This window comes from Aptenodytes patagonicus, chromosome 10, assembly GCF_965638725.1.
Source record: "Aptenodytes patagonicus chromosome 10, bAptPat1.pri.cur, whole genome shotgun sequence".
Taxonomy (NCBI): Eukaryota; Metazoa; Chordata; class Aves; order Sphenisciformes; family Spheniscidae; genus Aptenodytes; species Aptenodytes patagonicus.
Window position 1 is genome coordinate 24535843 of NC_134958.1, and position 26712 is coordinate 24562554.

A 26712-nucleotide genomic window follows, 5' to 3' on the forward strand; every position below is an offset into this window, starting at 1 on the left:
AGCAGAGTATGAAATGCTGGTCCATTGCACGGGGATGGGTGCTCCTTCCTTCCTACCCTTCAGGCTGGCCACAGGTTCTTGGGCCTATGGACCCAAGGATTACGGCTGCTGATTGGGAAGGATGTGGTCAAGAGAAGCACAGTCCTCCATGCTGGGAGATGGAAACACAGATTCAAGGGAAAATTTACTGGCACTAAACAGTTACACCACCATGGGGGAGTTTGGCTCTTGTGTAAGGTAGGGGGATGAAGGCAGACCCCCTCTTACAATGAACCCAGTTGGTGGCAGGGCAGCAGGCTGTCATGGCCAGAGGCCCAGGACGCAACCAAACTCCACCTTTGCAATTCCGCTTTGCAAGTGCTTGTGTTCTCAGTTATAACACACTGCCAACTGAGGTGCACGGAAATGCGGTGGTAGCCCTGGCCTTGGCTGCAGGGTTGCCTGGAAGGAGCAGGAGAGCTGGTGATGGGGACGAGTCCTGTGGTTGGCACCGGGACAGCAGGCCTCCTAAGCCTGACCCAGCCACCTGAGGGCTACACTTTACAATACCCATGGATAATTCACAATGAATCCCGACATTTTATCGACACATTTCACCTGACGTTATTTCATCCTATCTAGTGTCATTTGATCCACCTTCTAAATCCAGACTTCAATATGCCGTTACCTAAAAAAAGAAACAGTCCTCACACATAACAGCCTAGAAGCTAGAGTTCAAAGCATAAAAAACAGTAGGTCAATATTAAGTCACACCCTGGCAATTAGAGGGAAAAATAACGACAGTTAACTCAGAGCCACATGAAGCTTTATGCATTCAAAAACACCAATAGTGTTTTATTCAGAAAAAATAAACAGCCTTGCTTGGAATGAGATTAACGTTCACATGAGATGACATTGGCCATGATTATGTGAGCCAGAAACATATTTTGCCCCAACAGTATAGGAGGGTGCGTACAATCCTCATAGAGGCAACGAGACTCCCAGCTCCTCCCAAATGCCTGCATAGCTATTCCCACTGACCTGTCTTAAGTTTCGGCTGGTGTTGGGTTGATCTTTGGTTCTCCCTTCAACTAGTTTACTATTTTCTGGTTTAGCTTCTCTATCAGTCCATCTTATTTAAACTACACCCTGTAAATTTTTTTTTTTTGAGCTTCACAGTTTTTCCTAGGAGACTTTCTAGACTTCAGCCAGATGGGGCCTCTCTTCTTTCCCTTGGCTCTACTCACTGTGAGGAGAATAAAAGCCTCCTCTGTTCTCTTTGGACAGGTTTCCAGCACTTGTAGGATGGTTTATGTGGAAGGAGCATTTCATATTCTTCCATGCTGCAATAGACACCGTAGACAGAGATGCAAGTATTTTCACTGCTGAAGGAGAACCAAAACTTAGAAAATGCTCTCTTCTATCCCTCTTTTAGACCACGACAGAAGACAGAGCTTGGGCACTCTCCCTGCCCCACTATCCTTGACCTCTCAAGAAGTCTTTCATCTCCAAGTTCTTTCTTTCACAGGACCTCAACAGCCAGAAGGGACCTCCGGTTGTCTCTGGTCCAGCCCCCTGACAGCTTGGATCAGCTCATCAGCACCTTCTCCAGTCCGGAGTGAACTGTCTCCAAGGATGGAGATCCCACACCTCACCGGGGTCATTGGCCCCTGTTGAACTATTAGATCACCCTCTCAGGCCCTTGCTGAGCAATCACCTGGAGCTATGCTGAAACCTTTGTCAAACAAACTTTAGAGAAGCAGGCAGGGAGGGGACGGTGCCCACTCGGGCTGTCCTTTGGGCCCTGCTCACCTGTGGCTCTCTCCGGACAGATGGTTCTCCACGAAAAGTAGTGCTTGAGGTTGCCCACAGTGAATGCACAGAGACAGGCACTTAGAAATAAAATTTGCACTAATAATGACTTTGTTGAGGTTCTTCCTCCTCCATCTTGGTCTTTTCCATCCCCACATGTAGGAAATTCTGGATCTGAGAGGAACTCAGGACTGCACAGGACTTAACACACTTTAATGCCCCTGTGTACTGTGCTGGAAGGGGCACGTGGAAGCATACCTGCCTGGTGGCTACTACTGATGGAAAACCAGCCTTCATTGTAAACACACACTTGACGGAACATCTGACCTTCCTTTTCCTGGCAAGCAGTTGTCTTGCCCCAAGTATAAATACATTCTTTAGAAATACATAAATGCATAACTTAAAACCTGCTTTGACACAGGCAGGACTCACAAGGAAAGAAAACCACATTGCGACCCCAGGGGAGAGCTTATACAGTTTTATCTGGGTCCCTTGTTCAAGCCTTGTGTCCCTTGCACAAGTGCGATGAGAGTCAGCAGTTGTAGTTGGGTTTTGAGGCCGTGCTGCTGCTGTAGCGCGGGTCTGTAGTGTTTATGGCTTTCTTAACACCTTTAATGCTGTAACATTTGCTTTCAGGCAAAGCCTAATTTGCAGAAAACATCAGCCGTTGCCCTTGACTTTAAGCGACGTTGGGTTTTGCCTGGAAATGTTTTGACTTGTTGGGTGGCCCTGTCCTCCGCTAGACACGACAATGACTCCTTGCTGATCCCGACTGCTCCCACGGGACAGGGGTTATTTCCAGCAGGCTTCAGGCCCCACACGCTACAGGGCGCAGATGGGAGAAGCCTTTCCAAAAAAGCAGCCTTGGCCTCACTTGGACAGGGCGATCGCCAAGGCTGGAAAGCAGCTGACAGATTCTGATGTATTTAGCGCTTGAATAACTGTTGCCTCTATTAAAAATAGCAGTTCCCAAGGCTGGGCACACCAGCTTGTGGGGGTCAGGGGTAGTCCTGCCCTGGGCCAGCCCGGAGCAGTGCTGAGCAGAGCTCGCTCAGGTCGCTCTCGTCGTTCTCCTCCGGCTCGCTGCTGGAGTTGGAGGGGTTGCTGCTGGGCAAGCTGTAGCCAGAGCCTGTCCTCAGAGATGCTTGCCCCTTCGGGTCCATGCTCAGCGCCGACGCATCCCGGAGGCACACGCTGCCTGCGCAGGCAGGAGTTCTCTGGTAGTTTGGCTGGGAGTAATTCCTCTGGCTGAAAAACTGCCCTAGCAGAGATTTCTGGAGGGTTGTTTGCAGGCTTTCACAAGCCCTCTGCTTTGTGCTCAGCTGGGTGTAATGCAAATCCAACTGCAGGACCACGTCTGTCTGGAAGGGAAGAGCAAAGGACGCAAAGTGAATCGGAGACTACGACTTGAAGCAGAGCTTTTTCACTGTTACCACCGTCAACAAAAATGACAGACTTGGCTGGCTGTTTTGCAGGCTCACAGCCCCATGCTGTGGCGTGATGGAGCAATGCTACTGCCAGAGAAAAACGAGCTGTTACATACGCTCATGACGTTTGTGGGCCTGAGCCATAGTTTCTGGATTTCAGGACTTCTCCTGAAATCAGGCTGCCTCACTTGAGACCTCATCAGCCTGGTCAGGGCACCGTCACCGAGAGCATCACCCCCAGGATGCTGGCACAGGGGAGCAGGAAGGGAGAGGGACAGCACCCAGGCAAGCTGCACCCATGCGAGGAATGGCACGACATCCGTCCTGGCCACGGCACAGGACTGCTGCACATGCGAGAGGAAAGCATCCAAGGGGAGGGATATGAACCCCTTAAATAAAACACACATCGCACAGTAAAAGCCAATAGTTTTAAACAGCAGCGCTCCACAGGGATCCATTCGCAGTCTAGCACTATTTTAGATTTTTATAAAAGATGGTGAAGAGATCAGAAGAGAACCATATTCATGGCAGCTAAATCCCTGAACGTGAACCCCTAGCACGGGGCTGTGCCTGAGACGCCTGGCTGTACAAGGTAGGGAGATGTATAACGGAGCAAGAAGATTCTGGCAGGCAATGCAGGGTCCAGGTCTCATGTCTGCACTTAAAAGCAATGCTGAATGCTTGGGAAGGGTTCAGAAAAGAGCTCCAGGAACAATCAAGGACTGAAAGAGCTGCCATATGCTGAGGCATGTCACGCACTCAGCAAACGGAGCTCGTTGTAGGCAGATCCAGGCAGCAGCTCGAGAACAACGTTCGGTGTGAGCCTGCGTGGAGCAGAGCAGATAGCAGCTGGCAAGATCCACTAGCTGGGTGTTAGAGGGGGGAAAAAAAAGTCAAATGAGAAACAAGGTGCACACTGCTATTTGGGGAGAGATAATCCGCTGGAAGAGACAAGCCAGGGGACTAGCAATTCTGCCTCTCTCATGGTCTTTAAATAGTTCGAGAGTCTTCTAAAGTGTGCCAAAGAGGCATAGCTTGGATCAGGCTTGGCAGTGTCACCCTGATGGCAGGGGATAAACCCTCCCGCTGCTCGAGGTCCTGGTCAGCCCGTGAGCCCACCTCTCAGGCAAGCACACAGCCTAGTGAGACATCCTTCATCTGGAATATTTGGGCTACTCTGATCTCCCCTAGGCTGATACAGGCCTCCCTGGCCCAGCAGTGTGGAAGGACAGAGCAAACCAAGAGAAAGAGGATTGCTTTTGTGCCTTGAAGGTCAACAAGCTCCTCTAACATTGATCTGAATGTTACACTGACACAGGCGTCCCAGGCATCATGCGCATGGAGTCACAAGACACACGGTCAGAAGGGCACATCCAGCTCAAGCCAGTGGGAATGGGGAGTACCAGTTACATGAGGCTGCAGGAGAACCGCGGAGATTTGCACCTGGCAGCTCTCTACCTGAATTTTCTGTAGTCCACAGAGCTGGAAGACACAGTCCAGCTCCTCCCGCCTGTACACAGAGGCGAGCAGAGACTCCACTTGGTCCAGGCGGCTCTCTTTCAGGATGGCCACATCGTGCATCTCCTGGGTCAGGAAAACAAGAGGAAACACAAGGAAATTTCAGCATCAGCCTGGGCATGGAGCCACAACTGCCCATCAAACATGCTGCTTCTCTGCACACAGCAATGCCCGGGGCTGGCCTGTGCCCTTGACACTTTGGCTGGTGGAAATGCTGCATACCCTAATGGAAGTACTACAGAATGCCAGCAACAGAAATATAGAGATTTTACACACCCGCCTTGTGCATATCAATGGGAAGACCTAGCTAAACATCCCCTGAGGGCGTCTACTGGGAAAACTGTGATATAATGGGATTTCCAGCAGTGTAGATAGCAGCAACAGCTGGTATCACAACCACCTGTAGCATAAGCACTGTGTCAAGGAGGGAGCAAGTTTTCCAAGGGCATAGCTGGAGGAAGCTCTGAGTTGTGCCCCCCACCATCTACAGAACTGTCAATTCTTGCTCAATTACTCAAACTTATCCAAAACGGCTCCGTCTCTATGAGATCCTCTTCAGTAACGGTCTTATCTTGGAGCTGCAAATAGCACAAGAGCAGACAAGGGAATAGGTGCCTTACAAAATAGCATCTTGCTTTGGATTTGAGCCCTCCAGGATGGGTGACAGCCCACAGTCCACCAGCCCCTTCCATGCAAAGACGCTTTCCTCTGCCAGCTGGCTCCGGCAGCTACCACAGCCCGATCCCGCTGACCTGCCTTGGCCAACGCTAGAATGTGCTGGCCTGGCTTTGGCCATGGGAGCTGAGCAGCCCGGGGGGGCTCACTGCAGCCACACATAAAGCCAGTGGCACGTAAGGAGGGTCTGACCCTTGCAAAACTTTCTTGCTGTTGGCAGGAGAAGTTGCACTGGGTGATGAAGGAGGCTGTTAGGACATTGCAGGGAGGCAGCGGTTAGGGAAGCCCTGGGAGCTCTTGCTAGCCTTTACAGACTTTCCCCAAACTGCTGCCTACAAGCGGCCAAAGCAATTTGTTTCTGGCCAGGAGAATATTGGGGGTAGAAGCTAAAATGTTGGATCCCAAATGCTGGCTGGGATCTGCAGGCATCAGGGTCACCCCTGCTTGCAAGGCTGGCAGAACAGGAGTAAACACCATTGCCTATCCAGTAGGTCCACTGGAGGCAGGCTGAAGAAATACCATTTATCTCTGTACAAAGCAAAGCCAAGTCCCATCTCCACACTTGGCAACTCATTACTGGAAAGATAAACTGGAGAGAGCTTAGGGAATATCAGGGCAGTGAATGGAGCTGGCGGAAAGGGAGATGGGTGTGCCAACAAGGGGAGGACACAGCTCACAGGGGAATGGAGCAACTCTCCTGCTCAGGGAGCCTTGTCCTGGTTCCTTCCACCAGCCTGAACTGTGCCTGAAACAGAGGACAGGCTGCGACGCAGAGCACCTTCTGCAAACGAACACTGCCTTCTCCTGCTTTCTCCTTCCCTGGCTCATTGCATCGGGTACCTGTTCCCAGCTACCCTGATGCCGTCACTGCTACGCTGAGCCCAGCAGCCAGGTTGAACCAAACCTGGAGACCAAAGAGAGAGACACAAAGCAGATCAGCCTGGATGCCACTAACACGGGGCTTCAGCAGGAGGACTGCAAAAAGGAGCGGAGTGGCCCTACTGTGTCCAGCCAGCTCCATCCTTCAGCACATGCTGCCAGCCCTGCCCAGGGAGAGCCTACCCTGCCAGCCTCCTGCGATGGGAAAATCAGCGACCTTCCGAGTCAAAGGTGATGTCTGTGCTTTCAATAGCCTTTATGGACTCTTATGAAGGTGTCAAAGTTATTTCTGAACGCTGCTAGACTTGTAATACCCATGACATCCTAATCACTAGGAGGAAAACAGTCCATGGCCAGAAGTCCTCCTCGTAGTCACCCCACCGCTAGTCCCCTCTCTTCCCCATATCTGATGATGCCGTAGCGCTCTCCTCCAACCTTCTCTGTAGCCGCCTCATTGCTGTTTCCGCATGTGCCTTTTGACTTCTGCAGTTCTGCCTTCCCCTGGTGCATCCCCACACCTGCGACCTCTCCAAGAGTGGCTCCTCCGGGGATTCAGCAGCCTGGAGCTGGGGTTGGGCCACATTCCCCTTTGTCTCCTTGCAGGCACGGATGTGCTCTGGATCAGATGACCTCTAAGTGCCTGCTTTTGCAATTGTGTTAGCAGCCTTTGCAGACGCTGTGAATCTTCAGCGATTAACATCGCAGTTGGGTTTATGCTAGCAGGGCAGGGATGCTCAGATCTGTGCTAATGCACTGGACTCTTCTCAAAAATGTCTGTTTATTGCTATGCAATTTTGAACCCCTTGAAGTTTGGCCGCCCTTTTTTTCAGCCTAAGAAATACCCAGTGTACTACAGACCTGACTAGCACAAATATAACAATATTCCACCACAAGTTAAACCACAGCTCATGAAAAGCCAAGCAGCATCAGGAAGTTTGGATGGGGTGAACCACACAGCCTCCCCAAGTGGAATGAAGCCAGTCCCAAGTGCTGAACATCCAAGATAGACGTGCCATTTCTCTCTGGCACAGACCTGGGAGCATCCCAAAGGAAAGGAGCAAATGCTCAGCACTGTGGGGAAATGCACAAAGTCCCTTCAGCATCCACGCAGGAAGGATCTCCCAGCAGTCCGAGAGATTAACTGATTAAATGACTGCATCCTTAAATGATTTTGGATTCGTCAGCCAGTCACGTGCTGCCGACCTGGTTCTACACGTGAGGTTGAGCCTGTGTCCTCTCCCTGAGGCTAGGACCCTCACCACCAGGACATGGACCCTACAGGAGAAGGGACCAAAGGCTTCGCATGGCCCAGAACACACAGATTTGGTGACACACGTCACGCCTGACAGATGCATGTCCAGATGCTCTAAGGGATCCACACGGGTGGTGATTCTGCAACTCCCTTAGGCAAAACCCCTCCCAAACATTCACTCTTTTTACCATGAAAATGTCATCTCCAACCTGGATCTTCCTTACTGCAATTCAGACCATGACTTCCTTCCACGTTGGAAACAACTTTTTATATATTTGAAGGCCTCCTATCCACCAATTTTTGCTTTTCTTGCCTAAACCAGAATTCTCTTGCTCCTTCCTTTTATTACTTTGGATGCACTTTAGTTGGCACGCTTTTTTCCATGAAGCATGGACCCAAAGCTGGACCCAGTGCTCCAGCCTCAGCAACAGTGAGGAGAGCCAGAGAGGATCTCGCACAAATCTCAGAGCTCTTGTTTACAACCTTGGCACAGTCTTCTGCCCTGCTTTTGTTGCACTAGCTATTGTGGACTTTGACCAGAAATGGTACCCCAGTCGTCTCCCATCCTGTGCTTACACCACCGCTTATTCTTGCCCACATGCAGGAACTTGCATCTCGTCCTAATGCAGCCCATGACACCATTCATCATCTTTGCTGCGAGGACACATTGCTGGCTCATGGTCAACCTGGTGTCCACCAGGACCCCCAGGGCCTTTTCTGCCAAGTTGACTACCAGCCTGTCAACCACCAGGTGTACTTGTACATGGGGTTATTTCTTCTCAGGTGCAGGACTTTGCACCTTCCCCTTGTTGAACTTCATAAGGTCCTGTTGGCCCATTTCTCCAGCCTGTCCAGGTCCCTCTGGATGTCAGCACAACCCTCTGGTGCATCAGCCACCCCTCCCAGTTTTGTGTCAGCAGCAAACTTGCTGAGGGTGCACTCTCCCCATTATCCAGATCATTAACGAAGATGTAAAACAGTATTGGTCCCAGTACTGATGCCTGGGGCTCCCCATTAGTGGCCTCCAGCTGGACTTCATGCCATTGATCACAACCTTTTGAGCCCGGCAATTCAGCCAGTTTTCAATCCACTTCACCATCTACTTATCTAGTCTGTTATCTCAGCAGCTTGTCTATGAGGATGTTACAGGAGTGTCGAAAGCCTTGCTAAATCAAGATAAACAATATCCACTGCTCTCCCCTCATCCACCGAGTTAGTAATTTCGACGCAGAAGGCTATCAGGTTATCAGGCATGGCTTCCCTTTTGTAATCTATGCTGACTGCTCCCAGTCATCTTCTTGTTCTTGCTGTGTTTGGAAATGGCTTCAGGGATTATTGGCTCCATCACCTTCCCAGGGATCGAGGTGAGGTTGACCAGCCTGTAGCTCCCCAGATCTTCGCTCTTGCCTTTCTGGAAGGCAGGAATGACACTGGCTTTCTTCCAGGCCTCAGGAAGAACACCATGAGCTGATGGAGAGTGGCCTCGCAGTCTCATCACCAGCTCCCTCAGCACTCATGGGTGCACCTCGCCAGGTCCCATGGATTTGTGAATGTCCAGTTTGTTTAAGTGCTCCCTGACCGGGTCTTCCTCCACCGGGTGTAAGTCTTCCTTGCTCTAGACCTTTCCCCTGGACTCAGGGGTCTGGGAGTCCTGAAGGCTGGTCTGACCAGTAAAGACCGAGGTGAAGAAGGCATCAAGTATCTCGGCCTTTTCCACGCCCTGTGTCACCAGGGACCCTGTCCCATTTAGCAGTAGGCCCATATTTCCACATCCTGAAAGGAGCCAAGTGCCCTCCTGCAGACACCCGTGCATCTGTCGGAGAAGGACCTGGGGGTGCTGGTTGAGTCGGCTAAACATGAGCCGGCAGTGTGCCCAGGCGGCCAAGAAGGCCAATGGCATCCTGGCCTGTATCAGAAACAGTGTGGCCAGCAGGAGTAGGGAAGTGATCGTGCCCCTGTACTCGGCCCTGGTGAGGCCGCACCTCGAATACTGTGTTCAGTTTTGGGCCCCTCACTACAAGAAGGACGTCGAGGTGCTGGAGCGTGTCCAGAGAAGGGCAACGAGGCTGGTGAGGGGTCTGGAGAACAAGTCTGATGAGGAGCGGCTGAGGGAACTGAGGTTGTTTAGCCTGCAGAAAAGGAGGCTGAGGGGAGACCTCATCGCTCTCTACAACTACCTGAAAGGAGGTTGTAGCGAGGTGGGGGTCGGTCTCTTCTCCCAAGTAACAAGCGATAGGATGAGGGGAAATGGCCTCAAGTTGCACCAGGGGAGGTTTAGATTGGACATGAGGAAAAATTTCTTTACTGAAAGAGTGGTCAAACATTGGAACAGGCTGCCCAGGGAAGTGGTCGAGTCCCCATCCCTGGAGGTGTTTAAAAGACGCGTAGATGAGGCGCTTAGGGACATGGTTTAGTGGGCATGGTGGTGTTGGGTCGACGGTTGGACTCGATGACCTTAGAGGTCTTTTCCAACCTTAATGATTCTATGATTCTGTGATTCTATGATCTCTCTGTGGTCCCACAGGCGAGAGTGGGTGGCCTCGCTGTGGATGTCTAACGTGGGGCAGATGAATTGCAATCCGGTGGGAGGATGTGCTGCCACATCAGCAGACACCACTGGAGGTCAGCATGAGCTAGCACCGCTGTGGAGCAGGATAGGGATGGGGATCCTACCACCCTGGCTCTACTGGGGTCCCTTTTTGGTCTCCCCAGTCCCTCTTGAACCAAGCTCCAGATGCAGGAGCAAGCAGCTGGGTCCCCCTTTCCCCACGATCGCTGATGTGGGGTGGATGCACACAAACACGTGCAGACACACACACACGATTTTCATGCGTGGTTAGGGAGCTCACGAGGGGAAACGACGGTCCGGCTTGGTAACGGGCAGGATCAGGCTCCAAACCTCCCGCTGGACGCACCACTCTGCATCAGTGACCACAACGTACTTAGGGGCAGCATCCTTCCACGAGCAACAAGGGCTGAAAAATCCACCACAGTCACGCTACGCTTCAGCAAAAGGACTACAGAAAATGAGGAAGATGGTTAGCAAAAAGGAGCAGCAAATTAGATCCTTAGAGGTGGCATGGAGACCACCAGAAAAGACCACGCTGGGCACGTGGTCTCTTAGAAAAGGTGTGAGAAAGGGTGCAAGGAAGCTGGTACGGCTCAACCGGGAACAAGTACAGGAGGATATATTGTTGCATTAAGATATATTAGCACAGCAGGCTGAGAAGGCATCATTCAAAAAGCCAGATCTGCTCCAAACAGAGAAAACAGAAAGGCTCTTCATCTCAATCGGATTAAATGCAATAATTTAATCAGGCAGGCCAGAAATCGGTCTGAGGAGTAACTGGTTAAAGGCATCAAAACTGGCACCAAATCTATTTTGTGATGCATTAGGAGCAAGGCAGGCAGTCTGCGGGGCACTGATACGTGGAAGGAGAACTCAAAGAGGTGTTTGCAGAGAGGATTATTTGCCTTTCCCAGCCCTCGGGGCCCCCTGGGCTCACCACAACCCTCCTCCCTCCTCTGCCCTGGGGAAAGAAGCCTGGCAGGAATTGAGGGGAAGGGGACCAGCATCTCTGCCAGAGGACTCACGGTGGGCTGGCAGAGCAGGAGACGGGCGTCAGCGACGTGGGCTGGGGAGGGCTGCAGCTTGGCGCACACGTACATCACGTTGGAGAAGAGCCGGTGGAAGCGGAGCTCCACCTGCACCCCGCAGGGGAAGGTCACCATTTCGCTCACCGGCTCTGGAAGGGAAGGCCCAGTGGGGTCAGCTCCTCAGAGGGTCCCACCAACACCTCCTTGCAGACCGGTGTCCCTGAGGGGCACGGGGACCCCCAGCCCTCTCCTGCCCCCCCACCTGGTAGCCCTCCCCATGCCCTGCATGGCTCACCGTGGCCGCGTCCCCAGTGCTCGGCAGCTGCTCCCGACGGACAGATCGGGTCTGTCAGGGACCGGGCTTCCTTCAGAGTGTGTTTGATCTCCATCACCTGCTTCCCAGTGACCAAGGGATCCCGGCCGATGTCTGGAAAGAGATTTTGGAGGCGTAAGGGTCACTCCAGGTTCCTTATTTATTGCCCTGCCTTTCAGACCGTACATGAACATCTTGGTACTGCTGCCAGGTTACTAAAAGCTTGCACAGGTCTGCAATTTGGTTTTTGGGGATGGCTGGCTGGCTGTGATGGCTGGGATGGGGTGGCATGGAGCCACTCGGTTTCTGCTGATATCGCTTCTCACCCCTGCTACTGAAGCAAGTGGTTTCTAGCTCATCCCTTACCTTCTAACACATCCTCCAGCATGTGTGTAACCTTCTTCTCCTGCAGAATATGTTTCTTCAGATATTTCATGAAGATCCCAGAGCTGAACTCCCCATCCTGCAACTCATAGGCTTCTGCATCTTCGCTCCTGCAAGAGTAAGGACTTGTCCTCACCTTCCTGTGACAGACAAAGCCCTGGGGTGACTCAGGGCTTGCCGACTCCATCCAGACTGTCGGCTGAGTCTGAGTTAGCTCCTCACGCAACAGCACAAAGTGCTTGGTTTTGGCCCAGGAGAGAGTGGGAAGGGCATGGCACAGGAAAAAGCAGTAGAGAGGGACAGGAGAGGAGAGCACAGCCTCTTTTGCCAGCCTAGGTGAGTGACAGGAGTTGAAAAGCCAGTGGAACTGGCACTGGAGCAGTAAGCAATGTTCATCCTCATCTCAGGAGGCTTCAGGTGACACGCTCGTGGCACACGTGCCTTGGGAATCAGGCTCAGGCATGGAAGGACATTACAGAGGCTGATGCCACTTTCACGAATAACCTGTAACTGATGCACAGGCTGCCACTAGCAATGTCAGGAGGAAGAAAAGAAGTGTCTGAAAGAGAAACGCTAGAGATGGAGGGTGAGAGCCAGAGGAAACATGAGCAAAGCTCTCTCAAGCCTCCAAAGTCACCACGCATGAAGGGATGTGAGGAGATATGGCTCTGCCAGTATTTGGTCCTGTGTCACAGTGTGGGCACAGCAGAGTGCACTTACGTGGCGTAGCCGTAAACAGTATTGCCCCAGGGCTCCAGTGGCTGTACCTGGGAGAGGGCACACTCCGGGTTGTACCTGGAAGAGGGGACGAAGGCACAAGTCAGTGTCGAGGACACCCGCCAGTGTGTGCCTGGAGGGGACAGAGCCTCTGTGCTCCACCAAGCCCATCTCCCATGGATAGCCATAAGATCAATCCTCACATCAAATGTAACAACCCATGTTACTTGGGCAGCAACAGAGGCTAAAGCTAGGAGTCCTATAAAGAACCCAAACCACAGGAAAATGAGTAGACAGGGCCAGCTTTGACCTATCTGTGCTGGTGAGCTGCTCCCCGCCCTGCAAGCGAGCCTGGAGCTGTGGGTACAACCATGCCTCCTCCCTCCTGAGGCTGGTTTGTCACAAATCCAGGCAGCAGCACAGTGCAGAACACATACGGGTTCACTGTGGCCCAAGGGACGACTGTCCCTAAAGAACTCGGAGGTGTGCACATCGCATGGCTACGGCTCAGCCGCCTGTCCCAGGGGTCTGGGGTGCCCCACAGCTCCCTTCCAGCCCATGCACTCACCTTCTGCCCCAGGACACCAAAGTACGCTATGGCTGATACGCCTCCAGATCTCACTGAGAGATGGGATCAGGACACGAACCCAGGTCTCGAAGCCCAAAAGTGGTCCCGGCACTCTGGTCTAGATGTAGCTCAATGAGCACAGACCCTGTTATTTTCAAGATCAGGTAGATCTGGGGTGACAGTCCTGGTTTCCACCAAAAAAAGATATCATGGTTGCACTTAATGGCCAAGACTTGCCCATCTGACTGCAGCCAGACTGAACAGCGTGGGGACCAGCTGCCTCCAGTTTACACCAGTGACTTGGAGCTGTTCCCAATCGCACAGGGAATTATTCGTTATTCGGTGTTATTAAATTCCAGCACAGTTTCCTGGGGCTGAAGCTGGCATGCTAAGGAGAGCAGAAGGGACGGTTGTATCGCCAGCAGCCAGCACGTTACCTGCTGCTGGTGGTGCAGTCTGGAGATGTTTAATGGCAGTATTCATCTGGCTTGTGTAAGTTTTCTAAAGATGATCAGAAGAGAAAATGTGGAAAAGGAGATACACTTCTAAATATGAACATTGAACAGAGAGATTTATCTGCCCCTCAGCTACTCCTAAATGAATGCAGACATCTGGGATTCCAGGTCCGAGGAGAAACGAGACATGGGATCCCAAAATAAACTGAGGTCCTGTTGTCCCCATGCTGGGGACATCCACCCGAGGCTGTGCAAACCTTTCCTGATGGTACCAGCAGGCATCCACAGCTCCAGCGAGGCTGGAGTTGCACACAGCAGAAATGCTGGCCGTGGTCCCCTGCCCCAGCAGAAGACAAGCTTCAGCAGGGGCTTGAATTTCCAGGGGCATTTCCAGATGGTGACCAAACACAGGGAGAGACCTGACAGCAGAGAAGGTGGCAGCGCTCCCTCCTGCTTCAGGCCCCAAAAAAGTCTCATTTATACAGCGCATCTCATGCAACCCAGTTCTGATCTGCATCCCAGATAGGAGATGGTGTCCTTCTGTCCTAAGCAGCACATGCTAGAAACCCTCATAAATCAGGGAATTCCTGGAAGAGGCAATCGCATCCACCCAAAATCAGCACATAAATGTACGAGGCTACACACAGGCTCTGTGTTCCTGGTTCCTCCTCTGCTAAAGCTGAACATCTGCTACCACTTGGCAAAGGAGGATGTGTTTCTCACCGCCTTGGCATTTCTGATGCTGACATACGGGGTGAAGAGATACTCGGTGAGATCCCTCTTAGCACAGACACAGCTCCTCCCGGTTCATGCACGGCTGAGTGAACCGTCGACAGACTCGCAGCACCAGTCCAACCAAAAGGGCGTTGGGAAAGGAGGCCCCAGGAGCCCTGTTTTAAGGAGCGGTGCAAACACACGCAACTACGAAATCCAAACTCTTTGCTGAGCTGAAATGGTGACTTCTCAAGAAAAATGAGCTCAGGAGAGAGCTTCTACAGTAATCCCCCGCAAGCCCGGGGACAACACCTACTGCACTAAGTGCTGTGCTTGCTGTGGGAAAGAGGAGGAAAGAATTGTGAGATCTTGGGGCGGGAGAGAGAAAAAGAGCTGCACAACCATGCCTAAATGTCACAGCAGATCTCACATCGCATCCTTTTCCCAAAGCGCCGTTAAGACTCCACTAAGCACGGAAACCGCTGGCGACGCCAAGAAGGGAGACATCAGCTCAAAAGCTATTTCATAGATCATCGCCATTCGTGTTAGCAATCCCCATGCAGCCTCCTCCACGTTACCACACTGCCCTCGGATGGGCTACCAGCAGCCCAGAGGCATGCTAGCCCATCTCCACCCGTGCATCCACAAAAACCACATGCTCCTGCTCAGCTGCAAGACGTCCCCTGCCTGGTATCACGCTGGGGAGAGCAGCAAGGTGCTGCTGCGGGTGCTGGGGGGGTACTCAGCAGTGCAGGGAAGCAACTCGCTCTGCTCTCACTCAGCGGCAGCAGTGAGCGAGAGGGAAGAAGAGGATGCTTCACTACGGGGTGTTCAGGGCAAGCAAGCTCCAGTGATGCTGGCAACTCAGAGCTGCGGCAGCAGGATAAGTCCCAGCACAGCCAGCTCGTAAGCTATTCAAAGCGAGCATTCCTACCTCTGCAGCTAAAAGGCATCAAAGATTCAACATCTTTCCAGGGGCTGGCAGCTCCTTCAGGGCAGCAGTATCAAAACCCCTGTGATCTTTCTAGTTCTTAGTGCAGGAACCACAGAAGGAAGAGGGAGACTTTTCTGCATTTGCCCTCCAGGTCTTTTCTGACCTGTAAATCTGCCTCAGGAGACCAAACTAAATGAACTAATGACAACTTCTACTGGAATAGTCTACCCACCTCTGCTGAAAATGGGCAAGTAGTAATTTTCTGCAGCCCACAAGCTGCAGGATGGAGATCTGCAGGCCAAGGGAGGATGATGGGCTTTTCACAGACAGAGGGAAAAAGCTGATCCCTGACCTCAGCAGAAGCCTGGGTCCCACTTCATGACATGACCACTTCAGAAGCATTTAAGGCCAGTAAAAACCAAGTAGCACAGCTTAAAATATTTTCCCCATCATGTTGCACTCTTCTCACTGAGATGTTAACAAAAACGCAGCCGGGAGAAGAGAGATGAGCTAAACAGTCCCAGCCTGAGCGCATGGGGAAACACGTGCTGTGAAAGCCCGAGGTCAGCGAGATGCTGCTACAGCCTGCCAGGGCCGGGTGGTTTGGGGCAGGGGGTTGAAACACAGAAAGACAAACCCTATGCTGAGTTTCAGCCAACAATTTATGCCAGGGCAGAGCCAGCCCTCTGCAGGCTTTAGGTGACTTGCCTGTATTTGCCAGGCTTCTTCACCCCGAAAAATCAAGGGAGGGTCTCCAGCCCCTTCTCTCCAACAGATCTCAGGCAGCATCTGATGCTCTCTGCACCTAATATGTGATGGACTGGGCTTCCCAGGAGATCCTGCAAGACCTGGCGCTCTTGCTGATTTTATGCCACAGCCCAATAAACTTTGACAGAGGCCTGGGCTCAGCAGCACAACGAGGGAAGTGGCCCCGTCAATCCACAGGAACACCTCACGTGGTTGTGTAGAAGCCCACTGCTGAAGCAGGGGCTGAGGCTGGCAGCTGTTTCCCCCCAACCCCTCAAAATGCCACGCTCTGCCCATCCCGAGCGAGGAAGGGGGAAGAGCACCCTACCATTTCCTGCAGGTGTCCAGCAGGATGAGATTCAGGGCCGTCTGCTGCTGCTGCATCTTCTGAAGGATCCTCTGCACGCTGATGCAGTTCTCGGGGGCATAGGGTTGTGGAGCATCAACAGGGACCATGTAGTTCCTCCCCGAATGTTCGTACCCGTGACCAGCGTAGTAGAATATAGCTGGGAACAGGAAGAGGAGAGGATGAGTTACGATGCGAACCTGCAGGTCTATAACCAGCTCCCCATGGCCACGTCCCACCTCCTGTCCTGAAGGGATACTGCTGCAGGGCAGACCTAGACCAGTAGCACCTATGAAACTGGAGCTACATTGACCTCACCATTTCGACTTTTTTCCAGTCCATTCCCTTCAGCAGAGTTGAAAGCAGCCCTGAAAGGCTCTCCTGTACTTGTGGTTTCCAGCACTGTTCGTCAGGAGACCCCAAAGTCACTGGGTTTACATGTTTCCGTAACCATCTGTGCTACAACACCCAAGCTTGGCGTCTGCCAGACTGAATACAACCTAAGTTACAAGTTTCGGTTAATCATCAAGCTCTTTGCAAGAATATGACAACAGATGAAGTATTTTACCATGATGAAAAATACATTAACAGCCTTTTAAATGAGAAGCTCCTCAGCTTCCTCATTTTGGAGGAGAGACTAGCAATGGATTAGGTGATGGGAAACACTCTCCAGCTTTCAAAGGTCTGCCTGTATTTACACACCCATAAGCTGGTGAAAAATGACATAGAGACAGAGAGAGATGAGTTCTCCAGATGTCCAGAACATGTGGACCACTTGCTTCAACAACCTCAGACCAGATACCAGCCCTATAAGGCAGAAGCGGAGTCAGACTCATCCAGGTGTTGGTGGGAAGTCCAATACCCAACAAGAATTTTGGGTTCGAGTTTTACTCTTAAGCACATGAAACTTCGTAATGGTTTCTGCCTTCACAAGAGATGGCAACATGGGGACATCCAGCTTGGAAAGCCAGCACTGAGGAGCTCGGCATGGCCCAAGCTGGTGCTTCTCTCCAACCCCTGTGTTTGGTGAAGGGCTTTCCTTCTGCACAGGGATCCCCATCTGGGCTGTAGCTTCCTGAAAGGAAGCTGCACAGTGGCTGGCTACCCCTTCCCAGCACTGATGCAACTGCTTGGGGGATGCTGGCGGAAGCCAGCTCGGAGAACTGAAATGGGTTAAAAATAGCTCTGCGAGGTGACGCAAACAGTTGCACTACCGCAACTGAAGGACAGTGAAGAACGAGAGGTCAGAAACGGGAACAAGTGGCTAAGAGGCAAAAGCAGAGAAATTCTTTAGTCAGATTTGCTGCCAAAGCCCACGCTTCATTGAGTAACCTCTCCTCTGTTTTCCCTCCATTGTTCCTGCCCCTGTAGTTCGCAGGACACTCGCTTTGATCTCTGATGCTGCAAGGGATGCGGTGAATGGGGCAGGAGCTGAAGGACTGAAAGCATGATCTCATCGTATGGAGGATGGAAAGCATGATCTCATAGTAAAAAAGGCCTCAAGTCACCTTTGGTTTCTATTCTCAGGGGACAATGGAAAGTTACTCAAATGGCTGTTTTCACAGGTGCCCACAAGGTTTGGGTTCCTCTTCTTGTGGATCGCCAGCCAGAGAGAGTGGGCTCTGATTTGCAGAAGTTTTAAACTTTCATAACTTGCAAATCAAAGCCACGAGAACCTCCCCTGAGATTATAAAAGAGTATAAAATAGGAAGCCTTCTGGAAAAATCAGATGCAGGCACTTCAGGTTTGGCCCCTCAAGTCATCGAGCACTAATGGCTTTCATTCCTCTGCTTTTCCTCCTGTACGTGAAAGGGAGGTGATGACATCCGTTACCAGGCAGCCTCACTGACACTTGGAAAAAACTGAAATGTTACAGAGAAGCCCACAAAGAATCATTCAATCATTAAATCTCCTAACTTTTGAGGTCGTCTTGTGCACCCTGAATGCACTGCCAAGTGCTCCTTGCCGCTATATAAACCACAAAGACTCGCGTTCAAATCAAAAAAGACGTGAGTTTCACATCAACTTTGCAAACCTCTCCTGGACTTAATCTCTCCTCCTGAACAGTAAAGTCAACAATTTGCCTAGAGAAGGAAAGGGTTTTTTTATTGCGAGCTAACATTTCAAAGCTCTTCCCAGATCTCGCGAGTCAAAACAAGCTTCTGAGTACCAAATTAAAAAGGGGAAGCTCCGGGCACTGCTTATAATACAGGAAATGTCAGCATGCAGCTTAATTAAGGCATGACGGCATACTCCTAGTATTTCACTCGCAACTTTCTGCTCTCATTGCATTTCTGACATTTTTTTGACTTGGGACTTTTTAGGACGCTCGAAGTAACATCCGGGGGGATTCTTTGTTCGCCTGAGGGTTGCATAATTAGACCATTCACGGCATGTTTGGGGCTTTCAAAAATGCTCTGCAGCTTTTCTAAGAGGAGATCTGGAGGAAAAGCAGCCAGATGAGCCACCACCTCCATACGGTGAATTAGAGAAGCCTTTGGATCACCTCGAATGTGCAGCCATACAATATCCCCGTGCCTGAAAATGAAGCCAGTTTTTGCTCTGGGCTTGAGAAATCTCAGAGAAGGTTCAAGAATAAGAAGGACAAAGTCCTGCACGGGGGCAGATAACCCCAGGCAGCATCTTGTTTGGGGCTGAGCACTGGTTGAGCAGCAAGCCTAGGGTCACAGTGGACACCATGCTGAAGATGAGCCAGCACTGACTGGGGAGAGAGCTACGCTAGAAGATGCAGGATCGCCAGGGAACCTGTCACCACTCTCCTTGGCCCTGAGTAGACCTCACTTAGATCCTGTGACCAGTTTTAGGGACCTCAGCTCAAGAGGAAGGTGGAGAAGCTGGAAAAAGCAGAGGCTACCAAGATGTTTGGGCCCAGGGCCTGGGAGGAGAGGGGGAAGGAACTGGGCTGGGATGGTCTGGAGACGTGGAGGTGAAGGAAGGTCTAACAACAGCCTACAGTTCCTGGAGGGGCAGTTACAGAGACAACAAAGCCCAACTCTCCTTGTTGGTGTGGACCATACAACATGGGACAACAAGCACCAACCCACGGAGGGTTGACAGGAGGAAAAATTTCCCTGGAGGGTGGTGCAGCCCTGAGATGGGCAGGTGGAGAAGTGGGGGACTCCATGCCTGGAAGTCTTCAAGACCTGATAAGGAGAGCCACAACCAACCCTGACCTTGTGTTGATGACTCCAAAGTCCCCTCCCACCAACCCCTGTAGGAGTGTAAATCACAGACAGGCCAGTAAGGTCACGCAAGGGAGCCTCACAATAAGAAAGAAGTCTAGGGAGGTCAGACACGTCTTCTTCAGCTCTTATCAGCACCCTGAAGCTAAATAAAACTCGAGAAGCAACAACAAGCGCTGTGCTCAAACGCTAACCCACATCTGCACCAGCAGAAAGATGCATGAATGCCCCAGCATCTCTGCCGCTGGAGTTAAACTTCAGAAGACAGCCAGCCTCACTTCTTGGGCGTGAGGACAGGTGTGTCTGTGTTACACTGGTCTCCCACTTCAGTCCAGTGACAGTCTTTCACCAGTCAGCCCTCTCCTCCCAGCTCCCTGCTTTGCTTCGTACATCTATGCAAAGCTCTCCTGATTTCAGCTGTGGTGGTTGCTACACGGGAGATGGCACCTCCAGGTTCCTTGAGCAAGAAAAATGAGGTGGAAGCACCGGGATGCCTTTGTGCAGGTGCATGTCTGAGACACCCACGTGGATGTACAGGACCGGCTATCACAGGCACCCCTGGGGTTTCTATAGTTTTAATAGGCTGCCTAGATCGTTCCTGGAGCTGCTGCCTCACCACTGTCTTCCCATGCGTATGAGTTATGTGAATCCTGAACCTCTCAGTCAGTTCTAGATGTTTATCCTGGAGCTAGTGCCTTGAAAAATTGATACATAGGGTTTAGGTGGAGTTAGCTTCTTCTAAAAGTGCATTTTTATTAACAAGACAAGTTAATGTCAATAATTTGCACTTCACCTGGTTCTTTTAATTTTATGTAAGGAAAGCAGCTGAAGAAATGCTGGAAGGTGCATCACAGCGAGAGGCAGCACACTTCAGATGGAGAAACCCTGGGGCAATCAGCAGGCAGGCTGACCCAATGCCCCACCATTAAGTCTGGATGCCACCAATTACGGCAAGAGTCCTCCACTCAATCATGCTGCTAGGACCAGCCTGCGCTGCGGTTCACTGCCTCCAAATAATAGCAGACCATTCAGCTTAGAAAGCTGTAAAGAAAACCACCATCCGGAGCAGGCTATGCCTAGCAAACACTTGAGGCTTATCAAGGTTCAGTAACTCAGCTGTTAATGTTTTCCCTGCCAGTGCACAAAATCAATTTTGCCAGGAAGGATCAGTGGCCACGAATGCAGAAAAGCACTAGAAGTTTAAATAAGGCATGACAGCGTGAAAGGTTTGTCATTTCCAAATCTTTTTTCTCTCCAATGCTTATGAAAACAAGGGAAGTGCTGTGGACAAAATGCTATTTGGTCCTCACATGCTACAGATAGAGGGTAGGAACGGCAGCGCTGTGGGAAAAGCATAGCAGCCCCCCAGGGATGACTCTGGCCTGGGAGAGGAGGTAAAGCCTGAGATGCAAGGGGATTTCAGAGAGCAACCACAAAAGGAAGCTGCAAGTGAATTCATAGGAATATGCTGTCATCAGATGACGTGCTTGGCCGGAGTGGCGGCAACCGTGTACTGCCCTTCCCCGCCAGCTCAGCCTCCCCGAGTGAGTCAGTGCTTCCCGGAACAAGGTGGCTGTGCAGCATTTTGCTTGTGGCCATGTCCCTGTCCATTACACAACCTCCAAACCTCACGCTGAGCGCCGGGCTGGAATTGGCCTGTGTTGACTTTTACTGTCTGAGTGCCCTGGTATGCCACGCAGCTGGGAGAGCGGTAAAGATAAGCCTCATGCTAAGGATTGCAAGCAAAAAAAACATCTGCCAGGTGTTCTCAGGGTATCCATCAGGCTGAGAGAACCTCAGAAACCCCAAAGCAGCTACTTTCACCACCAAATCTGAACACCTGCTTTAAGACCCACAAGATCTGCTGGTTGGTTTTGCGTTTGAGGAACGCTTCCTGCTGAGGACAGTGTGCAATAAGCTCCAAGCCCAACCTCAAAGCCATCTGCAGCTGGGAATGCGCTTCTGCGAAAAGGCTGTCAGAGGCTCAAATGAGACCATCAGGAAAGAGAAACAAGGAAATCGTGGCCGGCTGTAGCAGTCACGGCTCAAAAGGAGCTCCTCTCCTCGCAAAGGAGTGCAGAAGGGACAACTGATAGTCAGTCTCCTTAATTTTTCATATAAGGAAAAATCAAAAGACCTTCTCCCATTTGCCATCAGAAGCGCTGGGTCCCCAAAACCTCAGCATGAGACCATGCTGTTGGAGTTGGAGGTGAGTCACGTGATGGAGAAACACCTACTTTGCCTGGCTGTAACCTGGCCAAAACTGAACGGCGTTTACCTGGGGGCTTCCGCCAAGCCTGGCACTGCTGCAGACTGTGCCACAGGGTTCCTCTGCCCCCCCTAAAGGAAAGTTCACTTTCTTCTCTTCTAATTCAACAGCTGTTCGGAAAATTGCCAAATCCCTGCTCCTCCTTGCATCGGCCACTGCTACCTGCACATCGGCTACCTTACCTTACTGGCTTTGCCTTACCATAGACTCCCTTCCCCAGGAGCTGCAGGAACCGACTGACCGCTGTCACCATCTCAGCCTTGTTCAGGTCCAGAAGAGAGACAACCTGGAAGCCCAGCTGCTCCAGAAGAAGACTCAGCTCAAACACATCCGTGACGGGAGCCATCAGGTTGGGATGATGCTGGTAGCGGTTGTTGCCCACTAAAAGCGCTATCTTGCCTGTAGCTAACGGAAACACCAAGCGACAAAGCTGTAAATGCTCAGCAGGAGGCAAGGTCTGACCTCCTTCGGTTGAGTGAGGATATGGGAAATCTTTTCTTACATCTAGGCAGGAAGGATGGATCCTACGCTGCTACAAGCCTGGAGCGCCCTCCAGAAAGCCCTCGGCTTTCTGAATACTTTGACAAAATACACAAACCATCATTTTGAAAGAAAGACTTCAAAAGTTTTCACTTGACAACCAAAATCCCAGGAGTGCAGGAGGATCTGCGCTACCGAGGTTATTTGGCACCTGCCCTACCGTGACCGCAGGTCTTGCGTGCCAGTGGTGCCTGGGAGGGGGATGCACTGAGCCAGGCTAAGAGGTCCTTTCCCCCATGGGGCTGAAGGAGAGAAACCCTGGGCTCCTGCTTTCATTTTATCCCCACCTTCCACTGTAGGAAAACCAGATTTATGGCACTCAGCAGTGGTGGGAGCAAGGAGCTTTGCCCTGCTCCGAGGTGGTATTTCAAGGAAGGGAAAAGGTGTCACATGAACAACACTTTTAAACTCACTTGGCAGGCATGGAGGTCAAGACTGGGTTACTCATTAGGAATAATCTTACTCCACTTGCTAAGACTGATCAGGGCTTGGCAGGGGATGGGACTCATCCTGTGCCTTGCAGCTCTGATCCCAAAAGCACAGAGCCCATGACAATGTGGGCATAAAGTTTTGAAGCGGTCTCTGAAGGAAAAGCACTCCTATGCCCTGTCCTCCCATCCACCCTGGAGCCTGGCTTTTAATTAAGGGAATAATTGCTCAGGAAGAAAAGATGACAGTACTCACCAAAAAACTTTTCAGAGCGACACATACCTGGAAAAGAAAGAGGGAAATGATAAGCCTGTGCCCAGCACCCAGCGCCCCAGTGCCAGCTCCCATCTCGGGTCTGAAACCTGCTCCAACATTCCCCAGCAATGCAAAGCTGAATCAAACACCGTCGAGCATCCGCACAAGCAACACTCCTCAGGCAAGTTCTTCATAGCCTGATTGCTAACCTTGAAGACACTGGTCTGGTGATTTTGGGAGTATTTATGAAATCCTGCCTGATTTATGAAATCCTGAGCAGCTGGGAAGCAAAGCTTGGAGAAGGGGCAGGCCAGGGGAAGGAGGGCCAGCATGGAGGAGCTCGTACCCATCAGCAGGTCTGCGCTGCTTGTACCAGCCCTGCCTGGGCTGCTGTGCTTCCCGAGGTGACTTGCCTGCTTCCTTGCTGCAGCGAAAGCAAGGGAAACACAACAACTCAAGATCAACATAAGCTTCAAAACAGAGAACTTCTCCCCATGAGCAGTCAGCGCAGAGGAAGCCGACTGTTTGGTTTTGATTGCAATAATATTCCCAGAGCCTTTCTCCACCCTGCTTTGCCTTTCCCTGCCTTTTAGCAGTTCCGGCTCAGAAAAGCCACCCCAAATGTGACTCACTTTTACGAGTTCCACAAGCTCCCCTGCCCGAGTGCTCCCAGCCTCTTAAAATCATCACTACCCTAACACTCCAGCTTTTCCTATTTAAATTAAAAATAACTAAAAAAATCCAGCCCAGGAGAAAACCCTAAAGACCTACAGGCTCTAAAAGAAGAAATTAAGGGCATATTTTAAATTGCATAAATCTCACAGGTCTGCAAGACCTTTAGTACCTGAACCAGTGTAGCTAATGCTCCAGGGATGCCTGGAAAACCATCAGAACAAGCCCATTCATCCTTTTCTGCCTCTGACAGAGCTGACTGTTGCACGTTAAAGCTACCCAGCAATAATATTTTGAACCTAACCTAATCCTGTGCCCCTTTCTCGCTGCCTGTCCCCTCCAGATGCTCTTTTGCCAGCTGCGAGGAGGCAGGGAGAGTGCTCTCTGGCTACACAGGACCAATTTGCACTCTGGAGCAATTTTAAAGCCAGCCTAAAAGGCGAGATGAGAAGCTTACGGCATAGAAAAATCTCTAGGTGGAGTAAAGAGCCAGCAAAGCTAGCCTGTGCTATTCCTGTCTCACAGCAGGGCAAAGGCAGAGGGTCAAAGCGGCAGTCACACTGAAGGTGGAGCATGCCCGAGGCTCTGGGGACCCATCTTCTCCCTGGGATCTATCAGCTCATGCAGCATCAGGCCTGGGCTGCCAGCCCGTGGGGCCTGAACCTTCCCGAAATAAACACCATCCTTTCCAGCTCGGTGCATCTGAGCACATCACTTCACCTCAGCAAGGCTGTAAATGAGTTTTAGCAAAAGACCCCGCTGCAATTTGGCTGGGGAGCTATTAAACCAGCACCTTGGCAAGGCAAGAAAACTGCAGTGAGCATCCGAGAGCGCTCAACCTGCTCTAACACGACAGGTTTCCGACAGACTGCAGGACCCAGCAGCATCCCACATTGCAGTACAGCGGACCACTGGGTTTTTGGGATTTTTTCTTTTACAGACACCGCCTCCCTTGCCACCTCTGAACCCTGTTATCAAGGAATCCTATTTATCACGAGGCTGACAGATGCCTACGCCCGCCGCTTGGCAGGGCTTGTGCAGCTCTGCTGAGATCATTGCGTCCAGTATATCCAGGGTGTGAAATTGCGCTCTGCAGGCTGTTCCCGTGACAGCCACCGCAGGACTGCCAGAACACTCCAGCTTCCTTGCAGAGCCCCATGCTGCTTTTCTGCTCTGAAGTGTCTTACTTTCGGCTCCCTGCAGAAGCGGTATTTAAAACCCGTGGCCTTTCTTTTTGTTAATAAAAGCATGCAAGATCCATCCAAGCCGGGGGAAGGTGCACATGTCAGAGCAATGCATCCTACTTCTCCTAATCCCACGCCCCAGGGCCCAGCTTCCCCTCCACCAATTGAGCCAGAGGGTAACATGCCAGCACTGGGCTCCTTGTTCACCAGCCCGGTGCTTCCAGGCGAGAGCACTAAATTCCTGTGCCTGCTGTCTAATTACTTTTCACGCTAGAAGGTGATTTGCAGCAAAGCAGATGTGGGTTGGCTCTGCTCACCTATGTGAATATCCACGGCGTTGGTCCAGTGCTCTCCGTGGCTATTGGAGGCACAGCAGAGGTACGTGCCGGAGTCACTGACCTTTGCGTGGGTGATCTAGACAGATCAAAAGTTAAATCACGTTATTTATGGTGAAAGTTTGTGGCCCCCTGCCGGTATCTGCCAAAGGCACCCACGTTCCTGGAATAAAAAGTCTTTTTTCTTGCTGTTCGCTGAGACCTCATTCCTTGCCTTACAAAGCTAAGAGATTTCCCATGACTTCTCTTTCTAAGAAGCTCAGTAAGGCCATGCGCTAAGGTTTGCTGCTGACCCCAGCTTCTAGAGCGCAAGAATCCTCTGCCCAAATGCCTGCCCTTCTTTTTCCGGCAGCCCCCAAACCCTCTGTCATAGCCATACTCTGCCCCAGGAGCCACACTGGGAAGACGGTGCGTGGCCAACATCAGAAGGTTGCCTGTTTTTCCTCTTAGGTGACATTTTCTAGATTCTCTTCCGGCAAGTTTTCAACTCTTATCCATCTCTCTTGACGTGGGACAAGAATCAGAGCAGTACTAGCTGGCGAGGACCTCTGTGGCTCTCCGGCCCAGGCTCCTGCTCAGAGAGGAACTAAAGCCACCACTGGGTCAGGTTGGCCATGGCTTTGTCTAGTCGAGTACTGAAAACCTTCAAGGACAGAGATCTCGCTGCCTTTCTGGCTCCAGTGCAGCACAACCCACCTCCAAATGAAGAACCTCTTCCTAATCCCCAGCCTGAACTTCCCCGTGAAAAGCGCAGTCTGAGGCCACTGTCCCCTGTCATATCATCTACCACTACTGAGAAGAGATGGGATCTCTTGCCTTCGTTGCCCTTCACGTGATGCCCCAGAAGGCAATCTGCCTTTCTTGCATCAAGAAGACAGCACTGATTTACATTCAGCCAGTGACCCAAAATAAACCCAGACCTTTTGCTGTCTTCCTGACTCTTTTCTGTTGGGACTAACCACTTTTCCTTCTAGCTCTCCTGCAGGCAGACAGCACTCCCGCAGCTCCATCACTCCGTGGTCCCCTGCGCAGACATATAATAGCTGTTCTTGTGCCACTGCTGCAAAGAGGCACGAGAGACGTGCTGAGAGCCCTTAACGCATCTATGAATCGGTTACTTCTTAGAGAAACATCCACAGCTTTGAAAGAAGCCCATAAAATGTATTCCCTCTTCACCCGGAGTCCTTCAGTCAGCTATCAAAGCAACAGGAATGATACGTGGAGTGCTTTCTCACAACCCTGCAACGTGGCAGGGAAAGATAGCTGAGCATGAGGCTGCTTCTCAAGGGCTGGAGAGCTGGGGAGGACAGGCAAGGAGAGACTGCTTTCTGTTGGCATTCACCTGATCACATAGATCAAAGCACGCCCGAGCCTTGACATGCAGATAGGAGCCAGGCTTAAGGACTGCCACCTGTCACGTCCAGGATGACAATAACACAATTTTCAGCAGTCTCTCCAAGGCTTCTGAGGCTCTCCCACGCCCACCATCCAGCAACAAGCTTCTCCCA

General features: G+C 51.4%; 1 protein-coding gene across 1 annotated transcript in view; it reads right to left on the bottom strand.

Annotated features, from left to right (window-relative positions):
* Nucleotides 1-801: 801 nt before the first annotated feature.
* LOC143165195 (mucosa-associated lymphoid tissue lymphoma translocation protein 1-like) overlaps nt 802-26712 on the bottom strand; it is a 28442-nt gene continuing 2531 nt past the window's right edge. Inside the window, exons 6-15 of the mRNA XM_076348643.1 lie at nt 25187-25283; nt 23014-23040; nt 21991-22194; nt 16300-16477; nt 12557-12631; nt 11819-11946; nt 11435-11566; nt 11137-11288; nt 4677-4802; nt 802-3152 (exon numbers count right to left, since the gene is read on the bottom strand). Coding sequence (XP_076204758.1) covers nt 2790-3152; nt 4677-4802; nt 11137-11288; nt 11435-11566; nt 11819-11946; nt 12557-12631; nt 16300-16477; nt 21991-22194; nt 23014-23040; nt 25187-25283 — 1482 coding nt within the window. The 3' untranslated portion in view covers nt 802-2789. The remainder of the gene's footprint in view (nt 3153-4676; nt 4803-11136; nt 11289-11434; nt 11567-11818; nt 11947-12556; nt 12632-16299; nt 16478-21990; nt 22195-23013; nt 23041-25186; nt 25284-26712) is intronic.